The sequence below is a fragment of the Garra rufa genome, chromosome 4, assembly GCF_049309525.1.
Source record: "Garra rufa chromosome 4, GarRuf1.0, whole genome shotgun sequence".
Lineage (NCBI taxonomy): Eukaryota > Metazoa > Chordata > Actinopteri > Cypriniformes > Cyprinidae > Garra > Garra rufa.
In genome coordinates this window covers 26,545,300-26,571,895 of record NC_133364.1, presented here as the reverse complement: position 1 = coordinate 26,571,895, position 26,596 = coordinate 26,545,300, and the positions used below count along the sequence as shown (strand labels likewise).

Here is a 26,596-nt window from a genome sequence, read left to right as displayed (position 1 = left end):
ATTACTGCCTCAAATTGGCGTGGCATGGAGGTGATCAGTCTGTGGCACTGCTGAGGTGGAATGAAAGCCCAGGTTTCATTGGCAGTGGCCTTCAGCTCATCTGCATTTTTGAGTCTCTTGTTTCTCATTTTCCTCTTGACAATACCCCGTAGATTCTCTATGGAGTTCAGGTTTGATGAGTTTGCTGGCCAGTCAAGCACACCAACACCATAGTCATTTAACCAACTTTTGGTGCTTTTAGCAGTGTGGGCAGGTGCCGAATTCTGCTGGAAAATGAAGTCAGCATCTTTAAAAAGCTGGTCAGCAGAAAGAAGCATGAAATGCTCTAAAGTTTCTTGGTAAACGGGTGCAGTGACTTTTTTTTAAAAAACACAATAGGCCAACACCAGCAGATGACATTGCACTCCAAATCATCACAGACTGTGGAAACTTAATTCTGGACTTCAAGCAACTTGGGCTATGAGCTTCTCCACCCTTCCTCTAGATTCTAGGACCTTGGTTTCCAAATGAAATACAAAACTTGGATCACTGGGCAACAGTACATTTGTCTGACATTGTCTGTGTTTCAGAAGTGGCTTAACAAGAGGAATACGACAACTGTCGCCAAATTCCTTGACACGTCTGTGTGTGGTGGCTCTTGATGCCTTGACCCCAGCCTCAGTCCATTCCTTGTGAAGTTCACCCAAATTCTTGAATCGATTTTGCTTGACAAGCCTCTCAAGACTATGGTTCTCTCAGTTGGTTGTGCATCTTTTTCTTCCACCCTTTCTACCACTCTACTTTCTGCTAACATGCTTGGATACAGCACTCTGTGAACATTCATTGCCAGCTTCTTTGGCAATGAATGTTTGTGGCTTACCCTCCTGTTGTCTTCTGGACAACTGTCAGATCAGCAGTCTTCCCCATGATTGCGTAGCCTAGTGAACCAAACTGAGAGACCATTTTGAAGGCTCAGGAAACCTTTGCAGGCGTTTTGAGTTAATTAGCTGATTGGCATATCACCATATTCTAATTTGTCTCTGTCCATCAATCTTTAAAATCACAAAAATAAATTACATTTTAAAATATATTCAAATACAAAACAGTTATTTTAAATAGTAAAAATATTTCAAAATTGTACTGTTTTTGCTGTACTTAGGATCAAATAATGCAGGATTGGTGAGCAGAAGAGACTTTTTTGAAAAACATGAATAATCTTCCCGTTCAAAAACTTTTGACTGGTAGTGTAGGCTTTTATAAAAACTTTTAGGAACACATTATTGAACTTTAATAAACATCTGTAACTTTAATAAATCAAAAGTAAGAATGCATGTCAGCAAAATTCTCTCTGATATAATAAGGCAATGTTTTTATGGTCATAAATCTTAAAATTCTGCTATTTTTAAAATAATACAAAAAAGAACCATTAGATATAGTCATAGATTACAAAATAAATATTGACAGAATAATTATGGATAGTGTGACAATTTATATCACATTGATTGATATTGAGGAAATAACTGCCAAAATGTTTAAAAAACTATTATAATATTGACCAATAAAAGGTACTGTCATCTATCTATCTATCTATCTATCTATCTATCTATCTATCTATCTATCTATCTATCTATCTATCTATCTATCTATCTATCAGTGTTGTCTGTGATTGGTGGATCCCACTAAAGGGATTATGGGTAGTGTAGTGCTTCACTGAGAATTCAACAGTAAAACAGTTTTTATAACATTAAAATTAGAAGCATATTTCATCACTTAATCTCAGAGGTCATGGTCGTTTTGTCTTCTTTTATAAAAAAATCTCTACAGAGATGTATACCTCTTTATTCTTATTGTTGTGCTCTTTACCAAAATGAAGACAGCCTGTTGTTACAATTTAATTTATTAGTACAAAATGAGTTCCAAAAACAGTCTTATTTATTAGCTTAAAAATATATAATGTATATTTGTAGATGACTAAACTAAAACAGTAAAGTACTATGTTCAAACATAACTAAATACAAACCATATACTTAAAATATAGTGTTTTTGTGAATATATTTGTGTCATGACCCATCAGTCCAGTAGATCTGTGTTTTGTGCGTTTGTGTGTGCAATGAGAGTGTGTTTGTCTCAGTGTGTGTTGGTCCCATTAGCCCAGTCTCCTGTGTCAAACAGATGTGACACAACGTAATCATCATATTGTCCATCAATCAGTTTAGCCGCGTTGTTTTTGGCAAACCAGCAGTCTACAGTCTGCTTTCCAGAGTAGATTCGCCTGCTTTTCTTTATGACGGTGACAGTACGATCCTTTACCTTTAGGGCAGGGTAACTTGTTAAAGTGCTATTTGTCTCTAGTGTTTCCTGTGTGCTGTTTTTTCCGGCCATGCTGACATTTCCAAGAAGCTGCGCCAGTCCAATGTCTTCATACAGGAACTGACCTGTAAGTACAGAAATATTTTCCTCATTAAGTATTTATAAAAAGTGTTTCGGTTGTAAATGTGTTCCAAAACATAGTGAGCTGCTTAAAAGGCTAAAAGGTAGGCAAGAGCTTATAGTGTTTTTTTAGGTGGCCTTTGTAGACAAAGCAAGATCTGTTAATTCAAGATGTCCAACAATGTGGGAAAAAGTGGCCTATAAATGGCCTTTTTCATTCTGTATTGAAAAGTATCAAAAAAGTATTGTAGCTTCATAACATTACAGTTTAACCACTGATGGACACATTTTAACAATGTCCTTACTACCTTTCTACACTGAAAAATTGTCACCAGTTTTAACTTAAAAACTTAAGTTCAGCAGCTGTCCTAACATTTTAAGTTAAATCAACTTAAAATACAAAGGAGTTAAAATGACTTGTAGTTTTAAGTTGATTTAACTTAAAATTTTAAGGCAGCTGCTGAACTTAAGTTTTTAAGTTGAAACTCGTGAAATCTTTTTACAGAGTAGGCCTTGAAGGTGTCAGTTGCATTGCTGTCTATGCAGGGTCAGAAAGCTCTCGGATTTCCTCAAAAATATTGTAATGTGTTTTCGAAAGATGATGTGTCACATGTGTATGTGTGCCTACTGCTTACCTAGCAACCCGTGTGTATCCTTGCTCAATCCTTTGCTGTTAGCAATGTAAAACCCTAGGTGATCCCGCTGAAAGGGCGCTGGATTTTTGTAATGGTGGAATAGGATGACAAACTGGATAGTTCCTTGGATCGTCACTGTCAGGTTTGTGTTAGCAATAATGACCACACCTAGGTTTGCGGTTTCAATGGAAATGTTGGAGCTGGTTGGAAGGATCATCCGGTCCCGGTCATCCAGTATGACCTTTTGTGGGGTCACCTCAATGTAAGAGCGATGTGGTTTATCGGCTACTATAGTTATGGTGCTGAAATACGTCCTTTGTTCTTTATGACTGCCGGTTGGGGCTGGAGCTCCAATCAGTGCACCGTTCACAGTCACGCCTAATGGGGACAAATACATGGGTTGTTGACGTGACATGCCATTTTCACTGTCCTACAAGAAAAAAATCGATTTACACTGCCCTCCAAAAGTTTGTAAACACCCCTGGCAAAGTGTGGTTTTGGACAATATCAGCATAAATCCCTATTATTGACCCCAAGCACACTTCCAAGCTGTGAAAATCCTACAGTTAGGCCTCAACCCACTTGAGCTGCTATGAGAGCAACTGGACTGTGATGTCCGTAAGAAGTGTCCAACCAGTGTGAATCATCTGTGCTTGGAGTAATATACACTCAAGCCCGAAATTATTCATACCCCTGGCAAATAACTTACTTAAAGTTACTTAAAGTCCCCCCCGGAAATGACACAGACTTCTCCCAAAAGATAATAAGACGACGTACAAGAAGCATCATTGTGGAAAAAATTATCACTCATTTTTTATTTACATTTGAACAAAAAGTGGCATGTCCAAAATTATTCATACCCTTCTCAATAATCAATAGAAAAGCCTTTATTGGCTAATACAGCAATCAAACGCTTCCTATAATTGCTGAGCAGCATTTTGCGTGTCTCCACTGGTATTTCTGCCCATTCATCTTTAGCGATGAGCTCCAACTCTTTCAGGTTGGAGGGTCTCCTTGCCATCACCCTCATCTTTAGCTCCCTCCACAGATTCTCAATTGGATTTAAGTCAGGACTCTGGCTGGGCCACTGCAAAACGTTAATGTTTTGTCTGCTAACCATTTCTTCACCACTTTTGCTGTGTGTTTTGGGTCGTTGTCGTGCTGAAATGTCCACTGGTGCCCAAGGCCAAGTTTCTCTGCAGACTGCCTGATGTTGTTGTTGAGAATTTTGATGTATTGCTCCTTTTTCATGGTGCCGTTTACTGTGATTAGGTTCCCTGGTCCACCGGCTGAAAAATAACCCCCAAAACATTAGGTTCCTACCACCATGTTTGACGGATGGTGTTCTTAGGGTTGAAGGCTTCTCCTTTTTTACGCCAAATGAAGGCTACATCATTGTGGCCAAACAATTCAATTTTTGTTTCATCTGACCATAAAACAGAAGACCACAAGTATTCTTCTTTGTCCAGATGAGCATTTGCAAAGTTCGAGCGGGCTTTTGTGTGCCTTATCTGGAGAAGTGGTGTCCTCCTTGGTCTGCGTCCGTGGAACGCAGCGGTGTGCAGTGTCCGTTGGACTGTCTGCCTTGAGATGTTGCCACCAGCAGAGCCCAGATTCATCAGGATGGCCTTGGTGGTGATCCTTGGATTCTTTTTTACCTCTCTCACTATCCTCCTGGCCAGCACAGGTGTCACTTTTGGCTTCCAACCACGTCCTCTGGAATTTTTCACAGTGCGGAACGTCTTTTTTTTTTTTGATAATACTTTGCACTTTAGCCACTGGAACTTCAAAACATTTAGATATGGTCTTATAGCCCTTTCCTGACTTATGAGCAGCCACAATACGCAGTCGCAGGTCCTCAGTGAGCTCCTTTGTCTTAGCCATGACTGTCCACAAACCAACAGCAGAGAGCTTCTGTTTTTCATCTGTTGAGTTGATTAAAGCAGCTGTTCCCAATGAATCAGGGTAATTAGGATGCTTTAGAACAGCTTGGACTATTTGGAATGGTATAGAACTTTGGATTTTCCCATAGACTGTGCCAGTTTGCAAAGGGTATGAATAATTTTGGACATGCCACTTTTTGTTCAAATGTAAATAAAAGCTGAGAAATATTTTTTTCCACAATGATGCCTCTTGTACATCGTCTTATTATCTTTTGGAAGAAGCCTGTGTCAAACTTGCTGGTTGAATAAAAGTAACTTTAAGTCAGAATTTGCCAGGGTTATGAATAATTTTCGGCCTTGACTGTATATAAATGTTAATAAAATGTCATACAATCTAAAATAAACTCTAATATGAAATAACAGTTCACACTTTCAAATAACAATAAATATTAAATATTACTAAAACATATTATAAATATTACATTTAAAGTAAATCTTAAAGGGCTAGTTTACCCAAATTCAAATATCTGTCAATATCTTAAAAACCTGTATGAATTTTGTAAAGCCATTGAACACAAAAGTAGTATTTTGAAGAATGTTGGTAACCAAACAGTTGACGGTAGCCATTGACTTCCATAGTATGGGGGAAAAGAAATACTATGGAAGTCATAACTACCATCAACTGTTTGAGTACCATCATTGATCAGAAAATATTTTGTGTTCATTAGAATAAAGAAACGCTAAACAACTTTCAGGTTGAGTGAATGATGACAGAATTTTCATTTTTGTGTGAACTATCCCTTTAAATTGGCCCAGAATTGTTGTCACTAATGTAAAGTTCACTAAATAGCAAAGCAAAAAGTGTATTTGAATACTTGTAAAATACTGTGCAAATACCTGAGTGTTTATGGTCAGTCACCAGTCGGAGAATGTGTCCTGGCTCCCCATTAATGTTGAAACACACAGTCAGTTTACTGTGAGGAACCTCCACCACAAAATGAGGGTCACCATCAGCTAAACACAGATAAGAACATAATGTATTTTTTTTTTCTTGTTGTTAAATACTTGACTTTGTTGCATGCAAGTAGGTCAAATTATGCAAGCTCACTGGTTATGTGCAACCCAAACAACCACTGTGAATTCTGACATTTAACAAGTTTTATGGGTGGTTCTCCTTATGCAACATTTTATACGAGATCGCAAATCATGCCAACAGAAAAGTGGCTTTTGAAAGCTTTCAGATCAAACTTGAATGGAGCGCAGTTCTTTTCTTGTGATAAATGCGTCTAACAGATTTCCCCCATTCAAAACTTGAAAAAGACTCTTTGTGAATACTGCAGACTGTGCTGTCAAAAAGTCTCTCTCCTTGTTTTGTTGTGTTGTTTCATTTTGATTTGTTTTACATTTTGTTAGCATTAGTTGCACCTTTTACTTTTATTTATAAATATCGCTATATTTTCTTTTTTGTTTTTGGTCACTGCTGGTATTGTTTGTATTGATAGTTTGGCAATATTGTGTGTGTTGCTATTCAGCTGTTTGCTTTACATTTTGTTTTGTTAGCATTAGTGAGACCTTTCACTTTTATCTTTTACTTTTATTTATAAATATGACTATGTTTTCTTTTTTGTTGTTTTAGGTCACTGCTTGTATTGTTTGTATTGATAGTTTGGCAATATTGTGTGTGTTGGTATGCAGCTGTTTGTTTTATGTTTCATTTTGTTAACGTTAATGGCACCTTTTACTTTTGTTTTTCACTTTTTCCTTTGACTAAATTATAAATATCACTATATTTTCTTTTTTGTTGTTTTGGGTCAATGCTTGTATTGTTTGTATTGATAGTTTGGCAATATTGTGTGTGTTGGTATGCAGCTGTTTGTTTTATGTTTCGTTTTGTTAACATTAATGGCACCTTTTACTTTTGTTTTTCACTTTTTCCTTTGACTAAATTATAAATATCACTATATTTTCTTTTTTGTTGTTTTGGGTCAATGCTTGTATTGTTTGTATTGATAGTTTGGCAATATTGTGTGTGTTGCTATGCAGCTGTTTGTTTTATGTTTTGTTTTGTTAGAATTACTGGCACCTTTTACTTTCACTTTTCACTTTTTTTCTTTTACTTTTATTTATAAATATCACTATATTTTTATTTTTGGTCACTGCTTGTTTGTATTGATAATTTGGCAATATAGTGTGTGTGTGTGTGTGTGTTGCTATGCAGCTCTTAGTCTCTTTTCCGTTTTGTTAGCATTAGTGTCACCTTTTTTCACCTTTTTCATTTATTTATCAATATTACTATTTTCTTTTTTTTTTGTCACTTAAATTGTTTGTTTTGATGGTTTGGCAATATTGTGTGTTTTTTTTTTTTTGTTTAACATTTTGTTTTGTTAGCATTAGTGGTCTCTTTTAATAGTTTGGCAATATTATGTGTTAATATGCAGCTGTTTGTTTTACATTTTGTTAGCTTTAGTGACTTTTTATTTTTCACTTTTTTCTTTTACTTTTATTTATAAATATCACTATATTTTCTTGTTTTTGGTCACTGCTTGTATTGTTTGTATAGATAGTTTGGCAATATTGTGTGTGTTGATATGCAGCTGTTTGTTTTACATTTTGTTTTGTTTGCAAAAGTTGCACCTTTTACTACTTTTGTTTTTATTTTACTTTTATTTATAAATATCACTATTTTCTTTTTTGTTGTTTTTGGTCACTGCTTGTAATGTTTGTATTGATAATTTGGCAATATTGTGTGTGTTGGTAAGCAGCTGTTTGTTTAGCATTAGTGGCACCTTTTACTTCTTTAATTTTTCACTTTTTTCTTTTACTTTTATTTATAAATATCACTACATTTTCCTTTTTTGTTTGTTTTTGGGCACTGTTTGTTTTGATAGTTTGACAATGTTGTGTGTTACTTTTATTTGTTTTCTTTTACTTTTATTTATAAATATCACTATATTTTCTTTTTTTGTTTTGAGTCACTGCTTGTGTTGTTTTTGTATTCATGCTTTGATAATATTGTCTGTACAAAGAGTGAGAAATGAGTTATGCTCTGAAGTTTAATACTTGGGGGTTTGTTGAAATTTTGCCTTTTTCCCATCAGTCCCCAAACAGTCATGTGAATTAGAGCCCATACCCAACTCTGAGTAGCAATTAACTGTGCTCTGATGAGGCCACTTTACCTGAGCGAACAAATTACAAGCCACTCAGCCGATGTGAACAGACAGTACTGCAACTTTCAACTACACTCACTCACATTCGTACTGAAACGCAAAGCAGATGTAGAAAAATGGAGAAATACCGGAAGTTTTGGATAAGGTGACAGACTTCTTGGCAGGTTTCCTGACACCACCTGGAGATAAATGGAAAACAGTGAAATCGTCATAGATTGTTTGAGTCACCTTAAAGGAACACTCCACTTTTTTTGGAAATAGGCTCATTCTCCAACTCCCCCCGAGTTAATAAGTTGGGTTTTACCGTTTTGAAATCCATTCAGCCGTTCTCCTGTTCTTGCGATATCACTTTTAGCATAGCTTAGCATAGATCATTGAATCCTATTAGACCAATAGCATCACATTCAAAAATGACCAACGAGTTTCGATATTTGTCCTATTTAAAACTTGACTCTTCTGTAGTTATATCGTGTACTAAGACCGGTGGAAATGCAAAGCTTCAATTTTCTAGGCTGATAAGATTAGGAACTACACTCCCATTCCGGCGTAATAGTCAAGGAAGTTTGGTGCCGTAATAAGGCTGAAGCAGGAGCAGTAATACCACGCAGCACATGTGCAAATACTAAACTAGCTGGGAACTCATTTCTGATAATACTCCGCCTGCTTCAGCCATATTACAGCAGCAAACTTCCTTGACTATTACGCCAGAATGATAGTGTAGTTCCTAATCTTATCAGCCTAGAAACTCACAGCTTTGCATTTTCCACCGGTCTTAGTACACGATATAACTACAGAAGAGTCAAGTTTTAAATACAACAAATATGGAAACTCGTTGGTCATTTTTGAATGCGATGCTATTGGTCTAATAGGATTCAATGATCTATGCTAAGCTATGCTAAAAGTGATATTGCCAGAACAGGAGAACGGCTGAATGGATTTCAAAACGGTAAAAATCAACTTATTAACTCGGGGGGGGGAGTTGGAGAATGAGCCTATTTCCAAAAAAAGTGGAGTGTTCCTTTAATATTTTCAAGACCGATTGTGTAATGACAATCATAATGATCCTAAATCTGATGTAAAACAAATGTTTTACTTTCTGTCCAGTTTAAATAAACACCTGTTGCCTTGGAGACTGCAGAAATCGGCTTGGACGGTTGATTTCTCTGCAGGCTCTGGGGTGTTAGACTGTTGTCGTCTTGCAACAGCTGATTGGATGACTCAGCAGGAGACGGGGCCTCAGTTGCCTCTGCCTCTGCCTCTTTCTCTGTCTCTGCTAAAGTTCCATCAGCCAGCACTTCAGGTTTCTCCACTATCATTTGCGTCAGCGGCGTGAGAAAATTATACGCTAATGAAAGATTTTTTGCATGTTGCGTGTGGTTTTCCCGCTCTGCGCTCGTCTGGCTGCGCAGTCGTTCTTTTAGCCCGTCTTTGACGCTCAGGAATCCCCACAGTCGTTCCACATAACCATTCGCGTTAGGACCCACCTCCGCTTCTACTAGCCGCTTTTCGGTTTCCTGCTCTCGCTCGTGTATTGAAACGTCTTTCTCCAGCACGATGCTTCGCTCGCTGTTGATGGCGGTAACCTGGACGTGTAACGAGTCTGAGCTGCGATTGGTCAGTTTTCCGGCTACAACAAGCTCAGAGCCGTTGAAGTAGTTTGTGAAAAGGTTCTGGGTGATGTATTCCACAGCATCCTCAGAGTATTCCACTCTGATGTCGGATAACAACGGAGTGCCGATCTCATCGTAGAAGCTATAGAGAGATGGTAAATGAACAATAAGGTCACAGTGCAAAAGTGTTACTTCAGATTGTTGGTTAATAAGTCATGTATTCTTTACGTTAAACTTGTTGAACTTAAGAGTGGGGCACAACTGTTAAGCCTTGTGTAAAGATTTGTCTTCCATTGGCGTCTTATATCACTTTTGACCTTTAACCTTGACTTTAAAGGGATAGTTCACCCAAAAATAAAAATGTTGTCATTAATTACTCACCCTCAAACCTGTAAGACTTTTGTTGCTCTTTGGAACACAAATTAAGATATTTTTGATTAAATCTGAGAGCTTTCTGACGCTGCATAGACAACAACGCAACTGTTACGTTCAAGGCCCAGAAAGGTAGTAAGAACATTGATAAAATAGTCCATGTGACATCAGTGGTTCAACCTTTATTTTATAAAGCTACAAAGATACTTTGCGCATAAATAAAACAAAAATAATGACGATATTCAACAATTTCTTCTCTACTGTGTCAGTCTGACTCAAATCCACACTTTAAAATAATAAAATTTTTCCTATACTAATATTTTTACTTATATATGAAGTAATTTTTGTCAGGTTTGGCACTTGATTTTTTTTTTTTGCCAGAACTTACTCTTTAATCAGTTCCTAGACTCACAAAAGTATGTTTTTAAAGAAGTTTACTTTCAGAACCAAAATTTACAGATAATTTAAACATCCCCTTGTCATCCAAGAGGTTTATGTCTTTTAGTCTTCAGTCATAAAGAAATGTATATACTTTTTAACCTTAAATGCTCATCTTGTCTAGCTCTGCATAAACAAGGCAGTTAGGGTATGTCGAAAAACTCACATCTAATTTTTTCCTCCAACTTTAAAATCGTCTTACATCGGTGCAGAAGTACCGACCCAGTGATTACAAAGGGAACGTGCAAAGAGAATCGAACACCCTTTACACGGCGATGTAGGCCGATTTTGAAGTTGGAGGAGAAAATGAGATGGGAGTTTTTCGACATACCCTAACTGTACACACAGAGCTAGACAAGATGAGCATTTGAGCTTAAAAATTCTATTCTTCCTTGGCTGAGATCATTTAGAGCTCTTTGAAGCTGCATTTAAACTGCATTTTGGAAGTTCAAACTCTGGGCACAATTGAAGTCCACTTTATGGAGAAAAATCCTGAAATGTTTTTCTCAAAAAACTAAATTTCTTCACGACTAAAGAAAGAAAGACATGAAGATCTTGGATGACAAGGCGGTGAGTAAATTATCTGTAAATTTTTGTTCTGAAAGTGAACTTCTCCTTTAATGGTGACCACATGTTCCTCACCCCTTGAGCATGACGTTGGCATCTGCATCCTCTGGGATTCTCCTCATGGTTCCACAGTTTTCCAGGGACATCCTCTCCAAGAGCCTGTAGTCTACATCATCACCCATTCCAATCGTGAAGAGGCAGAACTTCTCCTGGACTGCTGCCTTGGTGTTGCCAATGATGACCGGGCTCTGAACTACGCCAACTGTGGGCCGCCCATCAGTCAGGAAGATTATGAGTGACACGCTGTTGTGATGGGACTCTTCTTTGCTGGAGAGATAGTCACTGAGTAAAGCTGAACCTGTCTGAATGCCACCATTGATGTCAGTGCCTGAGAAGATATTAAATGAAAGACTGTCATTATTTATTTATCCTCATGTCATTACAAATTAATTTGCAAACAGTTCATAGTAACCAGGTTCGGTTTAAATGTGTAACAGGGTGTGTTTAAGAGTGTGTCAGATTTTCTACCTCCAGTGGGTGAGATCATGTAGATGAACTTTTTGGCATCACGTATGTTGTTGGGTGTAACGGGCACAAGTTTGCCCGGTTGCCACACGCGGATGCGATTGGAAAAAGTGACAAAATTGAAGTGATCGTTGGGCCGCAGCTCGCGTAGGATCGTGAACAGAGCTTCTTTGGTCTGCATGAGAGATATTAAGAGAGAACTATGAGATGGGTGTGTGTATCTGTGTCTCCAGCTATGAGATCACAAGAACCAGCTGGGAAAAAACAGATCACAATATCATTCCCTCTTTCAGAGAACGACACACTGCAACTCTGAAAAGCTGGATATAAATTTCACTTTCGAGTGTGGAGAACTAATTACTTCAATCTGTGTCGATGACTGACAGAGTATTTACCTGTCTCATTTTGGTTCCAACCATGGAAGCACTGGTATCAATCACAAATACAACATTCTTGGACACGACAGGCAGGTCTTTGGGAGCAAAGTAGTGTACAAAATGTCCATCTAGCACCTGAAAGAAAGCAGATACTTTTTCAGGCATTTAATCATTGTAATGTGCACGCAAGAAAGCAATGAGCTCAGTGTGCTGGAGGACTTTGAAGTCTTAAGTGACTTCATCACTTTCTGAATGGACTTCAAAAATGTTGGGAGAGAAGAAAAACCATAACAAATCTAAGTGAAAAGGAAGACAAAAAAAGCTAAATTACTTAGCTTACATTTCAAAGATGAAGACAATAAATAACACAATGTCTGTTGGAAGGCATGTACAGTTGAGGTCAAAAGTTTACATACACCTTGCAGAATCTCTAAAAATGTTTTTTTTTTTTTTACCAAAATAAGAGGAATCATACAAAATGCATGTTATTTTTTATTTAGTACTGACCTCAATAAGATATTTCACATGAAAGACATTTACATATAGTCCACAAGAGAAAACAATAGTTGAATTTATACAAATTACCCTGTTCAGAAGTTTTCATACGCTTGTTTCTTAATACTGTGTTTTTACCGGAATGATCCACAGCTGTGCTTTTTTTGTTTAGTGATAGTTGTTCATGAGTCCCTTGTTTGTCCTGAACAGTTAAACTGTCCGTTGTTTTTCAGAAAAAAATTTCCGGACACAATTTTTTGGGTTTTTCAGCATTTTTGTGTAATTGAACCCTTTCCAACAATGACTGGATGCTTTTGAGATCTATCTTTTCACACTGAGGACAACTAAGGGGACGCATACGCAACTATTACCGAAGGTTCAACTGCTCCTGGTGCTTCAGAAGGAAACATGATGCATTAAGAGCTGGGGGTGAAAACTTTCTGAATTTAAAGAGCAGGGTAAATTTAACTTATTTTGTCTTCTGGGACACATGTATCATCTGTAGCTTCTGAAGGGCACTACTAAATGAAAAAAAAGGGATATTTAGGCAAAATAAGAAAAATGTACACATCTTCTGTTCAAAAGTTTTCACCCCCTGGCTCTTTATGCGTCGTTTTTCCTTCTGAAGTATCAGTGAGCGTTTGGACCTTCTGTAATAGCTGTATATGAGTCCCTCAGTTGTCCTCATTATGAAAAGATGAATCTCAAAATCATCTAGTCATTGTTTGAAAGGGTTCAAATACACAACAATGCTGAAAAACCAAACAATTTGTGGGACCTGAAGGATTTTTTCTGAAGAACAGCAGGCAGTTTAACTGTTCAAGACAAACAAGGGACTCATGAACTATCACTAAACAAACAAAAAAAATTGGTCATTCAGGTAACAACGCAGTATTAAGAATCAAGTGTATGTAAACTTTTGAACGTTGTCATTTTTATAAATTTAATTATTTTCTCTTGTGGACTATATGTAAATGTCTTTTATGTGAAATATCTTATTCAGATGGGTACTAATTAAAAAATTACATGCATTTTACATTTTACACAATTTACATTTTGCAGATTCTGCAAGGCGTATGTAAACTTTTGACCTCAACTGTATGTTAATAATATATAATAAAATATATTGTGTGTATGTGTACCTGAATTTCGCCAATGCCAATTTCTCTCTCTACGTCATAGCGCACCACAAATTCTCCCAGCATGCCGTTGGTCGCAATCTTGGCCTGCTGGGCAATGTTGGGAGTGAAGCTGATCTTGCAGAAGGTTTCATTTTGTTTGACTACTGTGGAAACTGGTGGTCCTACTTTACCTGGAGCAAGACAAGATGTAAGCAAATGATCATATACCATTTTACATTCAACAACTTGAAATAACCTGTCTAAAAAAGGTGTTGTTGTTGCTGTTGTTTTCTACAGGTCTTTACCCAGCCAAAAGTGAAATGTAACTAGAACTGGTGCCATCTATCTTGCAGTTTTTGAGGCTAAATGTTGCAATATTGTCAAATATTTGAAACCACACCAGTGACAGCAGATCTAAATACACACTCAAGAATCAAATGGGACACAGCTGGTTACCATCTGCTTTCCCATTGCCATTGGAAGATGGAGTTTTGCCATTTCGTAGGGGTAAGACTTCAAGGTAAGTGATGTGAGAGTGCTCCACTATAGTAACGCCCACGTTGAGTTTGCTGACCAACTGCATTGGCCGAACACTGGTAACATGATCATAACGGCCCAACCGTCTTTGCAGCAGCTCTTCGTAGGTCAGGAGGAAAACGGCGCGGTTGCGTCCAGGAATAGTGACCTCCATTCGAAACACCTCCATGTCACCATCACTGACAAGAAGAGGTGAAAACATTACTCTGGAAATCTTAACTTCTCGCCAAAGGAATCTGTCACAAGGTTTGCCAAACCACATTTCAATCGAGACGATCTTTGAGAGAAAATATATCTCAGATTTCTCGGTATCTTCCATATTTCTCGCTCACTTACAAGCAAATTAAATACACATGTGAGAATTTAAACAAAAAAATGCATTTTGAACAGTTAATAACGCATTGAAAGTACATGTTGAATGCTCAGGCTTGCCACAAGAGGCGCTACAATGAGTTTAAGCATATGGTCTTCTTCTATGGTCACTTTTCTCTTTCAGTACAACTTAAGTCATGGCAGAGCCAGAGTTTGAAGAGAATCTTGCTGAGCAGGTTAGTTAAACTGTGGGGAATTAGCTATCACACAAATTCAATTCAATAGCACAAACATTTGAGGGTAACTTGCTATCTTCACCTCTGTTCTGGTGCGGTCTTGTTTTTCTTGCCATTGTTTTCTCCACCTTCCTTCTTCATCTTCTTCTCTTTGGCCTTCACCTGGCTGGGAAATACTCGTCCTCCCACAATCCTTTGCCACCATACCAACAGCATCAAATTAGATTTTTATTAATGCTTTGGAAACAACAACATGTTGTACGCCACAACTGTCGCATAAGTATGTATTGTGGTTAATAAGAGTCTAAACTCTCTCAGGCTCTTCAATAACCTCTCTCAACATATAAACACAGTATTGGAGTCTCTGACCAACTTGGCAATTAACAACCCAATTGCGATTGCAAAATGCAGTAGCCCTTGTAAATAACCTAGGTCATTCTGAGGAAACAGGAAATCAAATATTTATGGGATTTGCCTAAGTGTTGTAGATATTTCCACACTTACATTGTAAAGTTGGAGATGTATGCAGCGGTGGGGATGTGGAACTGAAAGACCCCCTGAGTCGCAGCCGAGTGTCTGTTGAGCATGCTACATGACACCGCTGTGAAGGCATAGCGGGAAATGATGGTGGTCTGGACCGACAGCTCCTGAATGTGAGGTTTAGTTTCCTGGCAGACAGGCGCAAGTTATGGCCATAATTAAAATATACATGAATATTTAGAATAGTTGTCATGAAAAACTTGTGTGATGTAGCCAAGTGGTTTGCCTAAAGATATGGGCTGATTGCCAAATAACTTGGGTCAAGTCCTTACAAAAATGTTCCATATAGTTTCCGCCAAAATATCAATTATTGTCCAGAAAACGATGGTTGTCACATATAGGGTAAGTTTTCACAATCTAACCTTTAACTGAACAGCTCAGGCTTTTCAACATCAAACTGGTTTGAGCTGAATAACGACACTGTTGTCTTCAGTAGAGCTGATTGTAGATGAATTGAACTACTTTAATAACTGATGAACTTTACAAAGTTATTGAACTAAACTGAAACAACACTGAACTGACTTGAAATGAATAATGACACTATTGTCTTTTCAGAGCTGCTTACAATTTGGGTCATAAATTCTGTTATTTTCCTGTTTATTACTGTGAAGCTGCTTTGAAACAAACAAATAAGTGCTATATTAATACATGAAACTTGACTTTATTTAAACCGTAAAACAACCATGGGCCAACACATTTTGTAATTGTTTCTTTTCTCTACATTTACAACATTTAAACACCAATTTGACAAATTCCCCCAATGGAAATGTAACATTTTGACATTTATTTTAAAATAATGTCTTGAGAACAAAGTTAAATCTGGCTCGTGAATGTTAAATGACACAATTGGTATCATCCAAATCATCCTTTTGCTTAATTCAATATATGATAGCTATAAAGTTTTCATCTATGTGGAAAAAATAGAAATATCATGGCTTAGCAGAAGGAAAGGACTGTAACACTTTCCAGTGTCCGTATTGGAAAGACTGAACATTAACTGAACATAAATTCTATTTGGTATGAATAAATTAATGCACAACATATAAACTGTCCTTGTTTCTATTGGTGTTACTACCCACATTACCTACATTTACAACTCAAACTCGTTGTAGGTTGTAACAAAACTCTTACTTGAGAGTTACAGTTTATAGATAAGGTGCAGGTTTCTAACCTACTCTGACGTCTAGCAGACAAATATGAGAATATAATATCAAAGTTTAGGACACACAGGGCAAAAAAATCACTAATGTACAGGTGTTGAGAAAAAAAAAACGTTACAACACTTCATCAACCGCCGAAGAACAAAATGCGCGAAAGAGTGAAGTGATAAGAAATGGCTAAAAAAAATATTAAACGCAGACGTATTAAAGTCAACGAATATTTCCCTAATATGTAAAACAAAATGACTTGAGTATAATCTTGTCTGTTTTACACTCACGCAAAGCTTTAAACCCCAATGGAGAAAGCGCAGGTGTTGCAGTTTTTACCTTAGTTAGAAGCAGTTTCACCTGCCGTGGGATTCTGAGAGGAGCCTGAAGACAAACACAAGACTAGTAAGATCCTAGATATGACTATTCACGATGATATTTTCATATATGAAATGCAAGAAAAATCCTACAGCATTTGGATCCTTCTCAGAAATCGTGTATTCTTCAAAGTCCGCATCCTCTGACAATTCAGTATCCTCAGTTTGGCACTGAAAAACCGGACACAAATACAGAACGAGGACTATGAGCAGCATCTTAAGGCTATGATATATCCCGCACTGGCTGCTCTCTGAAGAGGGTCGAGTGTAAAGTTACTTTAGTGGTCCCACAGTGTGAACAGGGCGGTTATTGCGTCCCACCCATCCGAAGACACTGGTGTTTATGGAGGCAGCTCCAGTGTTTTTGGTGTCTAGACACTTGCGACATTATCACTCATCTGTCTTTGACAAAGATGAGAGTGGCCCCTGCAGTCTTCTGAAGCACCTTGCACAAATGAAATAAGCTGGGCAACAGCTTCTGATCACTTCGATTGATTCTCCCACAATTTGCGACGCTTAATAAGCAAATGTTTTTTATAGTGGAAAAATGTTCTTCAGATGATCAAAACACTCAGATAAAAATGGAAGATGTTGATAATATTGCATTTTGATCAACTCATTGAATAGACCTGTTAGTGGTTCTTTCATGCCGCCCTCATTTTCTAACGTGAATTTTTGCTGTCTTTGCTGCCATCTACAGGGTTGACAGGCTTTAATGATCGCGAATGGAGATGTAGGATTCTGTCAGATTGGATTTTTGCACATCTAAGGTTAGTTAATCGACTTTGGCTCGGGTGAAGTCCTCTAGTGTCCTGCCAATGGTATTTTTCGGATACAGTGCGCTAATGTCTTTGTTTGTTTACGTCAAGTGAAAGTAAAAGCTGTTTCTAAATACATACTCATTGAAAATTCTTGCTGCAGACACAACAAGTAGCCTAGGGAGATAAAAAAAAGTCTCGGCTTTATTTAGACATTCTTGAGGGTTTTCAAGAGACTATTTACAAGATCAATAATTTGCTAAAATCACATTTATTTCACAAAATTATTAGTGTAGCCTACATCGAATATGTTACTCTGGAAAAAACAGCTAAAACCAGCCTAGGCTGGTTGGCTGGTATTAGCTGGTTTAAGCTGGAAGTGGCTGGTTTTAGCTGGTCTCCCAGCCTGGCCAGGCTGGTCAGGCTGGTTTTAGCTGGTGGTTTTCCAGCCTGACCAGCCTGGCCAGGCTGGAAAAGTGGCCAAAACCCCTCTAAAACCAGCCTGCCGACCAGCTATGACCAGCAAAACCAGCTAAAACCAGGCTGGTTGACCAGCTAAAACCAGCCAACCAGCCTAGGCTGGTTTTAGCTGGTTTTTTCACCAGGGCACAAAACCAGTCATAAAGATAAATTAAAAAAAAAAAAAAAAACTGAGATGTATACATAATCTGAAAATTGATTAAATATGTTTTGTGGTTCAGGGTCACAAAAGATAAACCAATATATACCGTTCAAAATAACAGCAAAGTGTTTGGACAGATATTATTTGCACAAAGCAAGATTATTCATATTCTCTGATTGTTTACCATCCACCGAAGTCTGGGAGATTTAGGAATATTTTGGATTTTGGCCACTATTTGGACAAGGGAGCAAATAAGAGAAATACGAAACTAACAAGAATTTTCACAGAGGTCAAATCCTATATTATTTAATAGGATAAGTAATATAATGCCTTTCTGAACAGCAAATTATGCTGATATTTATTCTTTAACCCCTGCATTTTTTATTCTTTAACTTCTTGAGAATAAAAACTCATCCATTCACTACCGATCGATCACCCAACCAATCAATCATCTTTAACAGATTAAATATATTTCTTACCACAGAGACCACAAGGAAGCAAGCCATTTTGCACTGCAAACTGTCTGAGAAAACATTCTGTCAGTTACAAAAAACATCTGTAAGAAATTAATGTCATAAGTTGTTTTCTTTTCTTTTTTTTGTGAACCAGGGATGTTCCTCAGCAAAGTATCAAAGCGAAATGAGGACAATCCCAGCATACTGTAAAAGAAAACCGCTAATTATTAATGTCACTTCGAATCGTATGATATATTCAGACATTGCTTCTGAAACACATTCGCATTTGTTTCCGTTTATGGTATTATTTCATTATCTGGATGACCATTCATTGGTATGGGCGATCCCTTGTGTTTACACTTTGCTTATTTGTCCAAAACTCATTATTATATTAAGTAAAGATAATGTTCCATGAAGACACTTTGTAAATGTCCTATACTGTAAATATATCAAAACTTAATTTTTGATTAGTAATATGCATTGCCAAGAACTTCATTTGGACAACTTTGAAGGTGATTTTCTCAATATTTAGATTTTTTTTTTGCACCCTAAGATTCCAGATTTTCAAATAGTTGTATCTCTACCAAATATCCTAACAATATATTAAAAAGAGTAGTTCACTTTCAGAACAAAAATTTACAGATAATGTACTCACATCCTTGTCATCTTGTCACCAAGATGTTCATGTCTTTCTTTCTTCAGTTGTAAGGAAATTATGTTTTTTTAAGGAAAACATTTCAGGATTTCTCTCCATATAATGGACTTCTATGGTTCCCCTGAGTTTGAACTTCCAAAATGTAGCTTCAAAGGGCTCTAAACGATCCCAGCTGAGAAATAAGGGTCTTATCTAGCAAAATGATGGGTTATTTTCTAAAAAAAAAAAAAAAAAATATATATATATATATATACATTTTAACCTCAAATGCTCGTCTTGTTTAGCTCTGGCTGTACTCTGTGTAGAGATTAAAAATTATATAAATTGTCAATGTTTTTAGAAAATAACCGATCGATTCACTAGATAAGACCCTTCTTCCTCGGCTGGGATCGTTTAGAACCCTTTACAGCTGCATTTAAACTGCATTTTGGAAGTTCAAACTCAGGGGCACCATAGAAGTCCACTATGTGGAGAAAAATCCTGAAATGTTTTCCTCAAAAACATCATTTCTTTACGACTGAAGAAAGAACATGAACATCTTGGATGACAAGGGGGTGAGTATATTAATGGAAAACCTAAAGTAGCACGGGTATATTTGTAGCAATAGCCAAAAATACATTCAATGGGTCAAAATGATAGATTTTTCTTTTATGGCAAAAATTATTTGGATATTAAGTAAAGATCATGTTCCATGAAGATATTTTGTAAATTTCATACCGTAAATATATAAAAACTTAATTTTTGCTTAGTAATAGGCTTCTTTTGGACAACTTTAAAGGCAATTTTCTCAATATTCAGATTGTTTTGCACCCTCAGATTGCAAATAGTTGTATCTCAGCCAAACATTGTCATATCCTAACAAACCACACATCAATGGACAGCGTTCAGATAATCTATAACTCTTATGACCCTTATGACTGGTTTTGTGGTCCAGGGTCACATTTAAATGTAAAAAACACCTATTCTTTTTTTGTTTGGAAAGGTAAAAAATGAATGGATAGTGTCCTGGCAGAAAATGTTGACATTTTTTTTTTTTTTTTGAACTGTGTAGGAACCAGAATGAAAGAGAATAACCTTGTGTTCAGAACAACCACAGACATGCCCTCAGTTTCTGGTGATTGGGAAATATTCTGGGTAATATTAACAAATTAACCATTCAATTGACCTATATGGCTTTGATAAATGTTTTACATAACAAATTGATAGGCTCACTTTCACAAAAATTTCTATCATCATAAAATTTAAAAAAGTAAAGGAAATGAAGTCAACATTTTTAAGACTATTTATTTATTTTTATTTACTAATTCAATCATTAATTAGATTTAAAAATGCACATATCATACTCATTGTATTGTCATTGCTGTAATAAAATAGAATATTTAATCCTCTCCAGACAATTTTTCTTTTATTAGCACAAATACAACCTTTTGTAGTTTTTTTATGTGTAACATAATACAGTTTGGCAAAAAATGCGTAATTGTTAATGAAAATAATGTCAGTGTCTAAAATAAGAATGCTGTTCTGATGACATTTAAAAAACAAAGAGTGTGATATGTGTCATTCCTTTCCAGGTAGTGTGTTTGTACATCTGTTTGTCAGGTTTCAAAGGTTCCTCTCTCTGTTTTTTTTGGTTATGTGGGGCACAGCAAATATTGACGAGGCTCAGAGGTCTCAGAGACTGCAGAGGCTGATCATTTAGCCTTAGACAGTGTGTGTGGACTGTGCTGGTCATTTTGTGGTTTCCTGAGAGGACTTTTCTTTGGTTCCATGAAGACTCTGGTTCTTCTGTGTGTCCTGCTCTTTTCGCAGAGCTGGGCTTTCGAGTTCATCATCGATGGGGATTGGGAAAGCGAAACAGTAAGATTGAAATAGAAAAACGAGAAAAAGGCCAATTTATGCACATGCGTGCTGATGTCAGTACTATGAATGTATATCTAAATTGAAAGCTATATTGTGTATGTGTGTTTTTTTTTAAGTCAGGTCCTTTGGATCAACACCACCATGGGAGATACAGGGTAAGCATATTTAACTTTAATGAAATTAAAAGAGGCAGAAGGAGGATTTTGAACTGAAATATACTGACATTATACTGTAGAATGTCTGTATAATAATAATAATTAACAGTTTATTTTTTCCCCAAAATGTTCAGCAGTTTTGAAATGTTTAAAGTTGATGATAGTGTCACTGAGGCCTTCATTGATTACCATTGATCAAAGAGTCAGGTGTAAGTCCACCAGTCCATGCGGTCGTGTCAGATGTCATTTTTTATTTTATTTAATAATTTAATCAGTTTCATATAGTGAGTTAGATTTGGTTTAAAAGTGATGTCATTTTTCTTGGTGGAAATTAAATTCAAAAAGTATAGATTATATTAAAATTATATTATATAACCCTCTGGGCCTCTTCGGTCATTTTTGACCGAAAAAATTTATGTTTTGAATTTTTAAAAATCGTAGCTTCATCAGAATGAGATGACACTTGGTGACTTTTGTTGCATTAGCTATGTGAGTACAAAAAAAAAAAAAATCAGTGACATGATTCGGATATGTTAAAGAGTCAAAAAAAAATTAGTCACACTTGGCTCCTTCGCGGTCAAAAATGACCGACATAGGAAATGAATGGGAAATATGAAAAAATGTGATAATTCAGATAATCTTTTGGTAATACAAGCTACAAATCAGCCACTGTGCTGAAAAGAAGTGTTCAGCAAGCAAGGACTGACACTCTAAAATAACAAAAGTACAGAACTGACACAAACACGCACACACACGCGCGCACACAGACACACAGACACACACACAGACACACAGAAATAAGCAGAAAAATGCAAAACCTGATATTTATCCAATCAAAAAAAATCTAAACCTTGCCAAAAGTAATCTTTTAGAATGTCTGAATATATTTCTAAATGCAAAGCCTATTAAAATGAAGAAACAGTAAAAAAAAAAAAATCCCAAAGCCCCTGTATATATGTATATAGGGAGATACAAGAGTTTACATGGCATTACACAAGTTTTTATTTTTTATGCCACTAGATGGTGCAATTTTCACTTAAAAAATGGATTTTAAATGCTTTTACTCTATTTTAATGTGAAATGTTGTATTTATTGAAAAATAATAAATACATAATTAAATTAAAAAATATAATATAAAATATAATTCTAGTGGGAAAAAATTGCTCATTAAAACTGTATAAATATTGCATAGATTCATAAAAAATGCTCAAAATTCTAAATAATAATTACAAAATATTATTGAACAAAAATGTATTTAATTGATTTTCCTGAAGAAAAAAAAAAGTTACTTTTTAAGGCTTCGGTCACTTTTGACCGCGAGGGAGCCAAGTGTGACCCCTTAATGAGGAGACCATTTGGAACCATTTGGATATGGTTACTATAATTGCAAGCCTATAGAAATTAAATGTATAATAATACTGTATGTAATTTAATTGGACTTTTTTTAGGCGGACAATTAATATTTCTTTGAATTTGAGACTTTTTTGTTGATAATTTATTGGCCTAATCTTTTTTTGGCCTATTTAAAAAAGTTCTTGGAAATGTATGATTCAGACTTTTTTTTTTAGTTTATTTTGTTATTATTTTTATTTTTTAAACAAAGAGTAAACAGGTCATGATTTTATGCTGTAAACATGGCTATTAACTTTACAGTTCTATCAACATATTATATTTTGATTTAGTAAATTATTATTTTCTCTTTTTGTGTGTGTAGAGGAACATTTTGACAAGTGAAGAAGAAGAGGATTTTGAGGTAATCATGCTCTTGTTGTTCCATTTTAATCTTATCTACTAATCGATTGGCTTGTTTGAAGACATTACGGTTATTGACTTCCCCCCTGCTGCTGTTCTGCTTCTACTAGAGACATTTTCCCCCCTAATTAGACTTGTTTTCTAAGTTTATACAGTGTGTGCATAATTATTAGGCAAGTTGATATTCTGATCATATTTTTTTTAGTGCCTTGCGAAAGTATTCACACCCCTTCATTTTTTTGTGTTTTATGTTGCTGCCTTATGTTAAACTGCTTTAAATTACTTTTTTTCCACATCGATCTACACTCCATCCACCATAATGACGAAGCACAAAACTGATTTTTAACAACTTTGCAAATGTACTAGAAGCAAAACACTGAAATGATTCCATTGCATAAGTATTAATTTCTGGGACACTTGAAATTTAGCTCAGGAGCACTCGTATTGCTTGTAGATGTTACTACACTTGGAGTGTAGTTAAACTGTGGAAAATTCATTTGAATGGGAAGCCACACACATGTTAGAAAGGTTCTAACAGCTAAAAAGGTCAACATAACTGCTTGTAGAGCTCAGAAACAGGGTTGCGTCAAGGCACAGATCTGGGGAGGAGTTCAGAAAAAATTCTGCTGCATTGAAGGTTCACAGAAGCATGTAGCCTCCGTTATTTATAATGGAAGAACCTTGGAGCAACTAGGACTCTTCCTAGAGCTGACTAAGAAATTGACAAACTAAGAAATTGATTGAGAAGGGCCTTGGTTAGACTGGTGACCAAGAAGCTGATGGTTACTCTAGATGAGGTCCATGATCATATATGGAGATAACAGAAACTTACAGAGGGACAAATATCACTGCAACACTTCACCGATCTGGGCTTTATGGTGGTGTGGCAAGACTCAATCCTCTCCTCAGTGAAGACACATGAAAACACACATGAAATTTGCACAAAAAGCACCTAAAGGACCTTCAGACTGTGAGAAACAAGATTCTCAAGTCTGATGAACCTCAATTCCAAACATCATTTGTGGGAAACCAAGCACTGTTCATCACCGGCAGAATACCATTCCAAAAGTAAAGTGTGCTGGTGGCAGCCTCATGTTCTGGGGCTGTTTTTCAGCCATAGAGTAGAAGAAAAGCTCAGTGCACCAAAATATTGAGTCCAGAGCATTCAGAACCTCAGAACCGGGCAGAAGGTTCACCTTACAACAGGACAATGACCCTAAGCACACAGCAAGAGTGGCTTAAAGACAACTTTGTGAATGTCCTTGAGTGGTCCAGTGGTCCAGGCCTGGGCTTGAACCCAATCAAATATTTCTGTAGAGACCTAAAAGTGTATGCCAGCCCCCATCCAAGCTGACAGAGCTTGACAGGCGAAGAGGTCAGGTGAAGAATGGCAGATAATCGCCTGATTTGTAGTTTGAGTTAAGGGTATGAATACTTATGCAATGTGTTTTATTTTTAATACATTTGCAAAGTTGTCACCAATCTGTTTTTTGCTTGGTCATTATGGTGTGTGGAGTGTAGATTGATGTGGAAAAAAAGTCATTTAAAGCATAAAAATGAGCCAAAATAAGAGATTTAACTCAGACTGAAAGTCAAAAATTATTAAATGCCCATGAGAAGGATTCAATATTAATGCAATACTAAAATCTGCAGTTAAGGCAGTTAAGTCATGACCATTGGACAGCGAAATGCTCATTGGTTCAACACAGTCAGAAAAAACAGGTGGAGAAGAAAAGACACGTTAACTACAAAAGAATTAAGGTGAAGAATTAGATGTAAAACCATCAGGAACCATTTAGTCTCCAGGTCCACTATTTTCCAGAACTGCGCCTACTCTGGAGTCTCCAGAAGTGCAATGTGTCAGGTTCTCAGAGACTTTGCTTAGGTAAAAAATCCTAAAAAAAGACCTTCACTTAATAAGAATAACATTCTGAAGTGTAAAATACATGACGACTGATATTGTTGTAGGCTTTATAGACAGACAAGTTGAGAGTGACTCTTGAAAAAACAGCATCACATCCTCTTTGTACCACTTTTACAATAATTTATCTGGCAGTAAGTTTTGTGAGTTCATTTTTAGTCCATCTCCTATCCTGAAAAGTCTTGTCTTCCAGAGATGGACTATATGAACTCCCAAAACTTACTGTCATGGTTGCTAGGCAGTTTCTTTTTATACTTTGATTCATGTATTGTGTTTTGTTTGTGTTTGTATGCAGGCAATTAAGGGCAATGACATCACGGTTAAGAGCTATAAGGTGGAGAGCAGAATCACGTCGCGGTTCGCTCACACCACAGTCAAGAGCTCTGTGGTCAACTCCGGCTCCACTGCCCAGAGCATTGGCTTCAACGTGCAGATCCCCAAACGGGCCTTCATTAACAACTTCACCATGTGAGAGCATTAACAGAAACACAAATACACACAGAAACACATCAACTTCCTGTCTGACCGGTGGCTGCTTTTCAGGAATGTCAATGGGATCACATTCGTTGGCTCAGTGAAGGAGAAGACAGTGGCGCGAAACCTTTACGCTCAAGCAAGATCTCGTGGGAAAGCAGCCGGCATTGTCAGGTACAGCTCATCCATCCATCCATCCACCCACCATCAACTTATACTGGAATTTTTACACTATATCCTACATATATTAAATTTTCTTTAGTTTTTTTTTTATTCTTCATGTAATCACAGACAGACTGGATGATGGTGAGATCAGATCTCTGTGTGGAGCGCACTGGCTCGTTGTGCATACAAAAATCTCACTGTATTATTACAATTAATGGAAAAAGAATGTTTGGAAATGTACAGTTGATGTCAAAGGTTTACACCCCCCCCCCTTTCAGAATCTGCAAAATGGTCATTATTTTATACAAAATGCATATTATTGTTTATTTGGTACTGACCTGAATAAGATATTTCACATAAAAGATGTTTACATATCATCCACAAGAGAAAATAATAGTTGAATTAATAAAAATGACTCCGTTCAAAAGTATACATACACTTGATTCTATACTGTGTTGTTACCTGAATGATCCACAACTGTGTTTTTTTGTTTAGTGATAATTGTCGAGTCCCTTGTTTGTCCTGAACAGTTAAACTGCCTGCTGTTCTTCAGAAAAATCCTTCAGGTCCCACAAATTCTTTGGTTTTCCAACATTTTTGTGTATTTGAACCCTTTCCAGCCATGATTGTATGATTTTGAGATCCATCTTTTCACACTGAGGACAACTGAGGAACTCATATGCAACTATTACAGAAGGTCCAAACGCTCACTGATGCTTCAGAAGGAAAAACGATGCATTAAGAGCCGGGGGGTGAAAACTTTTGAACAGAAAAGAGTTGAGGGTTCAAATACACAAAAATGCTGGAAAACCAAAGAATTTGTGGGACCTGAAGGACTTTTTTTTCTGAAGAACAGCAGGCCGTTTAACTGTTTAGGACAAACAAGGGAGCCATGAACAACTATCACTAAACAAACCAAAAAAAAAAAAAAAAAAAACACAGCTGTGGATCATTCAGGTAATAACACAGTATTAAGAATCAAGTGAACGTGATTTTTTTCAAATTTAACTATTATTTTCTCTTGTGGACT

At 36.6% G+C, this 26,596-nt stretch overlaps 2 protein-coding genes across 2 annotated transcripts in view; one reads left to right on the top strand and one right to left on the bottom strand.

Annotated features, from left to right (window-relative positions):
- Positions 1 to 1,804: 1,804 nt before the first annotated feature.
- LOC141333268 (inter-alpha-trypsin inhibitor heavy chain H5-like) lies at positions 1,805 to 16,968 on the bottom strand. The gene is made up of 14 exons (XM_073838242.1): positions 16,843 to 16,968; positions 16,712 to 16,756; positions 15,189 to 15,352; positions 14,767 to 14,877; positions 14,056 to 14,315; positions 13,621 to 13,790; positions 12,002 to 12,118; positions 11,610 to 11,781; positions 11,157 to 11,469; positions 9,212 to 9,846; positions 8,223 to 8,273; positions 5,825 to 5,941; positions 3,045 to 3,422; positions 1,805 to 2,414 (listed from the first exon to the last, which is right to left on the bottom strand). Exons 1-14 carry the CDS (start codon positions 16,963 to 16,965, stop codon positions 2,107 to 2,109), a joined length of 2,964 nt encoding a protein of 987 aa, XP_073694343.1. The 5' UTR covers positions 16,966 to 16,968; the 3' UTR covers positions 1,805 to 2,106.
- Positions 16,969 to 20,920: 3,952 nt separating this feature from the next.
- The window catches only part of LOC141333783 (inter-alpha-trypsin inhibitor heavy chain H2-like), a 68,232-nt gene continuing 62,556 nt past the window's right edge, over positions 20,921 to 26,596 (top strand). Inside the window, exons 1-2 of the mRNA XM_073838920.1 lie at positions 20,921 to 21,096; positions 21,216 to 21,254. Of these exons, the coding sequence (XP_073695021.1) occupies positions 21,007 to 21,096; positions 21,216 to 21,254 (129 nt within the window). The 5' untranslated portion in view covers positions 20,921 to 21,006. The remainder of the gene's footprint in view (positions 21,097 to 21,215; positions 21,255 to 26,596) is intronic.

Coding starts and splice junctions, on each gene's coding strand:
- LOC141333268 (XM_073838242.1), bottom strand. CDS start 16,965: ATGCTGCTCATAGTCCTCGTTCTGTATTTGTGTCCGGTTTTTCAGTGC. Junction 13,791..14,055: donor TGGCAATGGGAAAGCAGATG/GTAACCAGCTGT, acceptor GTCTTGCTCCAG/GTAAAGTAGGACCACCAGTT. Junction 8,274..9,211: donor TGCAGTCTCCAAGGCAACAG/GTGTTTATTTAA, acceptor ATTTATCTCCAG/GTGGTGTCAGGAAACCTGCC.